We start from the raw sequence: 9667 nt of genomic DNA on the forward strand, positions 1-9667 counted from the left end.
AAAGTTATCCTTGTAAAAAAAATGAATACTCGGCTTATTAAAAAAGTGCATGAAATTATGAGTGATGAGGTTTGTAGATTTTTTTTTTAATTTCATTTTTGTTGTCCCATAATGAGAAAACACAAAATATTTCATTATATTAAAAAGTTAATTTATTAATATTATACGTTTTATATTTTATTAAATTTTCTCTTTATTGCTTCCATTATTTTTATGTAAAATGGAAATATTAAACCTAATACAAGGGATCCCAATGTTACCAACGTCTGCATTCCAAACAAAATGAACACAGCCACGATATGACTCGAAGTGAATTTTGCGATTTTCTGGTCAATTCGACTTGTGTATTTGACTGCATCTCTGTATGGATTAAACCATTTTTCCTTAAAGCAATCGATTGTACCATTAATATCTTTCACGACAATTGCATCGAAATCATTTTCTTCGATAATTTCTTCAATTTGTTGACAAAAACGTACAATTGTTTTAACGAAATTTTGTATTTCATTTAATTCATTTCCAATTTTTATATATTCTTCATAACTATCAATAAGTCTTTCGATGTCATCAATGTTTGGATTAATGTTTTGTGTCTCGAAAAACGAATAAACATTTTCATAATCAAATGGTCGAACATTCATAAGTTGTAACATTTTCCCGTTTGCAATGTTTTGGAATGGTTTTTGCGCATTATGGAATTCATGTGTCTTAAGTTTATATTCTTTTTGTAATTGTTTCATGTGTTGTTGAATGTTATCATTTAATGATCCCCAATTTGATATTTTATGTTCTTTTACATATTGTTGAATATGTTTTTGAAGTTTTTGATGAAGTTTTGTTATTGTTGAACTCGAAATGGAAAATATCGTTTGTTCTTCATTACATGTGTTAGGAATAATTCGGACGCCATATTTAACAATTGTTATGTTCGAATATTGTCCTATTCCATCATTAGCTTGTTTCATATATTTATATATTATTTCTTTATGTTCATTAATGTCTTCAATGTTAATTTCGTTATGATATGTTATCGAATTACATTGTTCAATAAATGATTTGTAATATTCTTTAGTGTAATTAAAGATATAATATGAAGAAAAATGTTTGTTAGAATGTATAAGTTTAAGATCAATTTTATTAAATAAATTTGTCGAAAGTGGATATGATTTAGGAATATATTCTTCGACATCATCAATATGAATATATTTGTCATTAGGTTGAGTGAAATATATTATTAAAAACCCATTTCGATGAATGATTTTGTGCACTTTTTTGGAGATAACAAAAAATTCTCTGAGTTTTTGATAGCCTTCTTTACTTTTAGCAAGTGTTTCATTCTCACTTTGAAGCTTATCAAAGATACTTGGCTCTTTAAATAAATAAGAAAATTCTGCTATATTATCTGGATTATCAAATTCTGACGAAATGAAATTGTTATATATTGACTTTGCAATTGAATAATCTGTGCAAAGTTTGTATTGGACAAGTGATTGAGTTAATATATTTTCTGTTTGCTCAACAAATTTATTTCCATCATCAGGTTCAAAAATAGCTTTAAATCTGTTTTTTTGTTATATTTAATAAATAAACTGGAATGGCTGGTAATCCAATATTATATTGTTTGTAAAATTCAATAGGAACTTTTTTATCTAATAAAAGTTTAGAATTAATAATTCCATCATTAGAAATAATAGAAAGATTATCATTGGATATAACAGTTATTTCGAGTAAAGATAGAAGAAACATTGTTCTTTTCTCCTTCTTGAGGTCGAATTACGCGAAAATTTTGGTGCATTGAATTTTGTGCGAAAACCGTTTTAAGCATCGGCACAAATTAAAAACCTCCGAATTACATTGAAAAGTGATTTATAAAAAAGTGTCTTCTTAAAAAACATTTATTACAAATTAATTTACAGGAAATTCGACTGGTATAATAGAGTTTGAAAGTGTAATTGTAGGGTTATAGTTCTTTTTCATATTTGGATAAATTATTGTCATTATTTGATGTTGAAGTGATTCTAAAGTTTCTTTTTCTTTTTCGTCAAAAGAAGTTACTGAATAAAGAGATGAAAGTGCATCCAAAATCCCAATATAACATTCTTCTTCTTCATCCCAATTCACATTTGTAGAAAGTTGATATAAGAACAAAGGCAAAGCATTATAACTTGGAACATAACCATTTAAAGCTAAAGGAAGTGAATAAAGTTTTCCTTCATGAATTGAAATGGAAAAATAATCCGATAATAGTGGCGCTCTTGTTTCTAATTGTTTTACAAGTTCTTCATCATTTTCATTTCCACTTGTAATAATTTGAAGTGTTTCTAATATTGGAATTGGTGGATTAAATCTATATTGCGGAAGATTAGCAAACATATTTAAGAATTGTTGATAAAAGAAATCTTTAAGAAGTGCGTAAAGATTTATCATATATAATGATTTCCCACTTTGAAGTAATAATATTCGTAATCCAATGAAACCTGTGAACGTTGAATCATGAAAGAATCGCTTAAGTCCTTCATCAAAATCAAGTGAAACTTTTTCTCGAAGGTTTTTAACACTTGAAAGTTGAACTGTTCGAAATGCTCGTTGAATAACAGTCTTAGCACCACCTGTGAGGACTTGTTCAATAGTTTGCGTATGTGGATCTAATGGAATTTTAGGTTTAATTGGTTCATATTTAAGGTCACTAAATAAACTAGATTTTGTTATTGTTGATTTTTGTGATTTTGCTTTTTTGGGTGATTGTGAATACATTACTTTTGGAATAATTTCTTCTGACTTTGTTTCTGCTTCATCATCTTCTATAAAATCCTCATTATTTGGTTCGGTTTTATTTGGTGAAGGAGGCATACTACTAAGAGGACTTTCATTTGATGAAATATTTGCATTTTCATAATCATTTTGAATTGGAGAATGCATCGTTATATTAAAATCATTTCCATTATTATGTTCATAACTCTCATTATCATTTTTAATGAAACTTTCATTTGTGTTTTCGTGATAATTTTCAATATTTTGATCTTGAATTTCATTGTGATTATTATTAATTTCTGCATCTTCTTGGAAATCTAAAATAGATTTTTGTCCTTTTGGTATTTGCTGTGACGAATATTTTTGTGATCTTCTTTGTGTATTTAACATTTCTACTTCTCTAACATTTGATCTACTTTCTAGTTCTTCCTTAACTCTTTTACAAATTGAATCAACGATTTCTTTTTCATTTAGAAATCGAACTTCTTTTTTCGATGGATGAATATTTACATCTACTTCATTAGATGGTAAATTTAATACGATAAAGAAAAATCCATGTAAACCTTTCGCTAGAACATCATTATAAACTAATTCTAATCCTCTTTTTATTTGTTTACAGGAAACAAGTCTTCCATTTATAAAAATAGCAGAAGTATTTGGTGCTCGTGCATTACCTGGATGACTTAAAAATGCTTCAACATCAACTTTTGAATCAATTCCAAATGAAACACTAAAAAATGCACCTTCATCTTCAATACAATATAAATTACGAATAACATTTTCAAATGTGGAGTTTCCATATGTTTTAACAAGTTCTTTTCCATTAGATGAAAAGCCAAATGCTATATACGGATAAACTATTGCATAACATCGAATCATTTGTGCTATCTTTTTAACTTCAACTGAATTCTTTGGATGTGAATTAAGTCTAATACTATTATTATAGAATAAATCACGTACTTCAATAACAGTTCCATCTGTAGCATGTATCTGCTCAATTGGTTCTGATAATTCACCATCAAGATAATGTGCAATAAAACCTGTTTCAGAATTTTCTGTTTTTGTTATGATTGAAAGATGTGAACAACACGTCATCGAAAAAAGAGCTTCACCTCTAAATCCGAACGTTTGTATTTTCGATAAATCTGAAAAATCTCTGAGCTTGGAAGTAGTATGTCTTCGACATGCAAGAGGAAGTTCAGATTCTCTAATACCACATCCATTATCTGCGACTGAAATTAATGTATAACCTCCATTTTGTACTTTAATTGTGATTGAATCAGAACCAGCATCAATTGCATTTTCAAGTAATTCTTTAACAACATTAAGAGGTTGATGAATTACTTCTCCAGCTGCAATTCTTTGAATAACATCGTCATCAAGTTTAAGGATTTTTGGAGATTCTTCTTCCATTTATTTAGGCGCCATAAATTTTTTTGTTTATCTTAAAATTGCGGGAAACTAAAGAATACTGTTTTTTGAAGAAAACCTAACAAGAAGAGAGGAATTAAGCTAAATAAAAAATATTTATTTATTCTTCCTTCTTCTTTGTTTGTCCAAGAAGAACTTTATGGATATGTGGAACAACACCTGCTGATGCAATTGTAATATTAGAAAGAAGTTGATTTAATTCTTCATCATTACGAATTGCAAGCATAATATGACGTGGTGAAATTCTAGTCTTCTTGTTATCACGAGCTGCATTTCCTGCAAGTTCTAAAACTTCAACTGTAAGATATTCAAGAACTGCTGCCATGAAAACTGGAGCGCCTGCACCAACACGATCTCCGTAACGACCTTCACGAAGGAAACGATGAAGACGACCAACTGGGAATTGAAGTCCTGCACGACTTGATCTTGTCTTTGGATGAGCACGTTCTCCATCAACTGCTGTCTTTGTAGCTGTTTTCTTAACACCTTTCTTGGCTGGCATTTTAAAAAATGAGATGAAAAATTAATACCGCCATTTTAGACAAGTTTTTTATGCATAATAATTTTTATATTCAAAAATGTATGGCTCAAATAGGCAAAAGACTGAATAATTTTGTTGCAGCTTTACAAAACGTCCCTTTGAATTTTTTCCACTTTTTGATGATGTTTTTTCAAAGTGTTCAAACTGGATAAATATAGAAAAAGTTGTTTATTCTGATCGGTAAGTTTCACAATCGCTTGTGGGAAAATGAATTTGAATACTTTACAATCAATGTTCAAAGCAAAATGAGTTCGAACAACAGGACAATGCCAAAGAACATATATGATCTTGCTAGGATGTTTCCTAGTTTTGTAAGGGACGCCAATGATTTCAAATGTGATAAGCAAATTGGCAAGGGTGGCTTTGGAGTTGTATGGGTTGGAACTGATACAAAAACTGGTCAACGAGTAGCAGTCAAAGAAATTCTTGGGAAAGCCCTTGAAGGGAACAATCTTACAAGTTACATAAGAGAAATTTATACACTATTAATTACCAATCATCCATTTATTGTTCATATGGTTGGTTTTTCAATAGATAGGCCCTATTCTATTATCACCAAATACATGGGTGGTGGTTCACTTCGTGATCTTGTTTACTTTCAATCTAATCGAACACGTCGTCAAGTTTCACCAACACATTTAACCTGCATTATGTTATGTATTGCCTCTGCCATGGAAGAAATTCATGACAAAGGTCTTATACATCGTGATTTAAAATCAAGTAACATCTTACTTGATGAAAAATTATTACCAAGAATCATTGATTTTGGTATAGCTCGAACATGTAGCTCACGTATGTCCATGCGCTGTGGCACACGCGTTTATATGGCACCTGAAGTTGCATCAGGTCATGTCTATGATAACAAAGCCGATGTCTATTCCTTTGGTCTAGTTGTCTATGAGATGTGTGAAGGTCTTCCTCCATTTCGTAATTACGATTCTGAAGGATTCTTTGATCAATTAATTAGTGCGACATGCATTTTAGAATATAGCAAAAACACACCAAAAGAACTTAAAAAGCTAATTGAACAATGCACTAACTTCAAACCATATGACCGGCCATCATTTAGTGAGATTGTTGAAATGATTGTTTCCGGTAAAGTGGTTTTCCCAAAAACCGATAAAAAGAAAGTCCAAAAAATGTATCAAAAGATCAAAGCTGAAATGGAGAAACGCTCTGGCATACAGAAAGTTAACTCTGAGACATATATTGATGTTGAGTCATTAATTCAAAGATTACAAGAAGACTCTAGCGAAGGTAAAACATTATCACCATCTGGATCATCACAGACATTATTTATCGAGAAATTAAGTGATCCGCATTACAACAAGTATAAGGAGACAGTGAAGAACTTATATTCGCAACTTGATCAAAAGGATTCTAAACGAAGCGAATTATTACGTGCGTTAGTTAAAGCCACACAAGATGAAACGGCCACATATAATCAATTAGAGTTTATTGTTAAATATATCCGAAAAATCCTTAAGAAATATCCCGAAGAAATCCCGGAGATAGTTAAGTTAAACTTTTATCAACATATGCCATTAACTACACCAATACTTAAGAGCGAAGGACTAAAATTATTTACGCAATTACTTCATAAGTTTAAAGATGTAATCTCATCATCATATTCACCACAAATCAGGAAACTTATTGAATATAATCCTCGAGCGATGTTATATTTATTATATTCTATTATCAAAGATCCTCCTGTGTTTAAAGAAGAATTTTGCCGTATTATTAATGAATATTATTTACAATCGGATATGTATTTAAAGTCGAATTTATCCTCGCAATATATAATTATTATGTATTATGTTGTTGTAAATGTTGAAGAATTTATTGATTATACGTCTAAAGATGTCTTTAATTTATTCATTAAAAATATTAATCATAATAATCAACAAACATCGAAAATGGCGATACGTTCATTAAGTTATTTATATCAAAATTACTTTAACATTGATTATGAAAACTTATTAATGAAATTATCGAATCCTTTATTAAAGAATGACATCATATCATTATTACTTCAAGCTCAAATATCAAAAGGTTCTCCACGTATAGCTGCGGCACTTGTTGAGTTAGCTAAGGAATCACAAAAAGGATTTCATATCTTAATGAATTATGTTGACTTAAATGAATCCAATGCAATGTCTTTATTAAGTGTTAATGATTGGATGATTTATCCATTGCCAAAGATTTCGAACAACTTTAAATTAATTTTATTAATAGTATTATATCCACAAGTTCGTGCTACAATACCACAACTTAATAATTTACCGAAATTGTTGGACTTGTTAATACAATCAAATAATGTCTTCATATTAAGTTCAATGACGACTTTGTTAAGAAGATTAAAGTTAACTCCTCAAACAATTAATATGATGAAGTTAAATGGATTCTTCCCTAAATATTTCGACGCTGTTAATAAAATTAATGACGTATATCTATATGAAAACGCTCTGATATTGATAGATTACTTGTCCCGTATCGCAAACGCGCCCGAAATGTTGAGCTTCATCCCAATAATTAAACACGTGCTAAGAAAATACCCGAACTTGACAATATTCGCAGTGACTTTGGTGGTGGTAATGAGCGCTTGGCCTGAAAATAGGCAAACACTGAAAAATGAGTTCGGAAATTATTTCTTGGAATTAATGAAATATCCGCAGTACGCACAATACGGTAAAAAGTTCTTCAAAAACGTAGGCGGGTAATAATAAAAAGTGTCTGAATAAAATCTCGTTAAAGATTGAACATGAAGTAATTTAACTATTTTTGTGTAACCATATTCAGCTGAACAAATAAGTTCTGTTCTAAACATTATTATATCGTCGGTAACTTTATTGTTTTGTAGAAAGTGAAGTTTCCAAGAATTCTTGCTGATGTATTAATAATAGCACTATAGTGGACGAAAAAACCTCCATCTGCCAGAAAAAGTCCCGTCCACCAAATTTCAGCCAGTGGCAAAAAATCTCAATTGTATTGCAAAAAGTGATGTCACATTTTACTTCCATTCAATTTTAAAGTTCACTTATTCAAATGAAAATGTTTTTTAAAACTTTTGCAAAATCAAAATAATTTTTTTGAATTTATGTTTTAATAAAAATTTCAAATCTCAACCTTAGTTATTCTGCTATTAATTCAGGCGAAACATTTGTTTTAATCAAATCAGTACTACAGCTTTATCCAACACACACACAGCACATCTCCACTGCGCTTCGCTCGGAGTGTGATATCGCTTTTCAGGTTCAAGATCGCTTCGCTCGATAAAATAAAAAAATAATATTTATTTATTTATTTATTTATTTATTTATTTATTTATTTATTTATTTATTTATTTATTTATTTATTTATTTATTTATTTATTTATTTATTTATTTATTTATTTATTTATTTATTTATTTATTTATTTATTTATTTATTTATTTATTTATTTATTTATTTATTTATTTATTTATTTATTTATTTATTTATTTATTTATTTATTTATTTATTTATTTATTTATTTATTTATTTATTTATTTATTTATTTATTTATTTATTTATTTATTTATTTATTTATTTATTTATTTATTTATTTATTTATTTATTTATTTATTTATTTATTTATTTATTTATTTATTTATTTATTTATTTATTTATTTATTTATTTTAATCTCCGCTTCCAATTTTCAGTTTCTACTCAATTTGGTACTTGGGACCAAATATTATCGGAGACTTTAAATATTATAGATATTAACACTAAATCTTTAATGTTTATGATTGGTCCCACGGTATCACAGTCCCACAGTCCCAAGCACTTCCTTTTATAAAATGTCGGAGCTCTACTTTCTACATCTATTGTGTTATTCTAATTTAACGTATAATAATAAAAACTGAGTTGAAAAGTAGAAAGTAGACTTCTGACACTTCGCTCTTCAATACCTCTATTACTTTGGGACTTTGGTACCTATCGTTGAATATATAGAACTCAGCTTTATTTATAGTGTTAATGAACCTCCGAAAATTCTCAGGTCCCAAGTCCCAAATTCGTAAAAATCTCAAAATTGTTCTACTTTCTACTTCGGAGAGAGTAGGAAATATGTGTTCCTACTTTTTGTAAATCTTGGGGCCACATAAAATATACACCATATCATAGTATTTCTACAAAAACACCATATAAAATTTTAAGTATATAATGCTTTTACATTAGCTGGTAAATCTTCATTACATATCAAATTTCACGTGAAATCGGAGATCTCCGATAGCTTCAGCTGTCGCGGTAATATAGAATGTGATACTATTAATGGTATTGATTTCGATGAATTATCCGTGATAAGTAATGATATATTAAATATTAACAATAAATTAAAAGGTATCACTTTTAATAAGGATTATGTCGAAACAAATGAAGAGGAAGATATTTATGAAAAATATACTAATATTAATCAAGATTTAAAAGTTAATGGTAATATAGAATTTGATTCTGTTAATAATATACCTATTGATAACTTTTCTTTAAAATAAATCATACTCATGATCAATATTTAACGAATGATAATCTAACTGATATAAATAAGGCTTTAACAGGAATATCATATAATGAATATGGTGAATAGACTAAGATTGAAAAAAAAAATTTATTTCTTGGTAATGATATCTCATGTAGAATATTGTCAGCAAGTCGTAATATCAATATTGATTGTAGTAAATATCCAGATGATACAAATATTTATAAAGGATTATTTATATATGCTGAAAAAATATTCAAAATAAATAAGTAAATATTTGGAAAAATTGCTTATTTTATTGATTTTTACTCATTGCTGAAAATCAATGATAACATTAATCTTTACATTAAGGCGCTGAATTGAGCCCAAAAATTGCCAAAAATCAAGAAATAAATTAAATAAACATACTTTTTACGTGTAATCATTTTTTATTTAAAAAAAAATCCGT

General features: G+C 28.5%; 3 protein-coding genes across 3 annotated transcripts; 1 reads left to right on the forward strand and 2 right to left on the reverse strand.

The window, feature by feature from the left end:
• Positions 1-1905: 1905 nt before the first annotated feature.
• Positions 1906-4164, reverse strand: GO595_005460 (MLH1-like protein 1; the record flags this gene model as incomplete). The annotated part of the gene is made up of 1 exon (XM_067918705.1): positions 1906-4164. One exon carries the CDS (start codon positions 4162-4164, stop codon positions 1906-1908), a length of 2259 nt encoding a protein of 752 aa, XP_067774410.1.
• Positions 4165-4282: 118 nt separating this feature from the next.
• GO595_005461 (Histone H2A) lies at positions 4283-4684 on the reverse strand (the record flags this gene model as incomplete). Its single annotated transcript, XM_067918706.1, has 1 exon — positions 4283-4684. The coding sequence occupies one exon, from the start codon at positions 4682-4684 to the stop codon at positions 4283-4285; it is 402 nt and encodes a 133-aa protein (XP_067774411.1).
• Positions 4685-4968: 284 nt separating this feature from the next.
• On the forward strand, positions 4969-7443 carry GO595_005462 (TKL family protein kinase; the record flags this gene model as incomplete). Its single annotated transcript, XM_067918707.1, has 1 exon — positions 4969-7443. One exon carries the CDS (start codon positions 4969-4971, stop codon positions 7441-7443), a length of 2475 nt encoding a protein of 824 aa, XP_067774412.1.
• Positions 7444-9667: the final 2224 nt, after the last annotated feature.

Source organism: Histomonas meleagridis, assembly GCF_020186115.1.
Source record: "Histomonas meleagridis strain 2922-C6/04-10x chromosome Unknown contig_34, whole genome shotgun sequence".
In the NCBI taxonomy this organism is placed as follows: Eukaryota; Parabasalia; order Tritrichomonadida; family Dientamoebidae; genus Histomonas; species Histomonas meleagridis.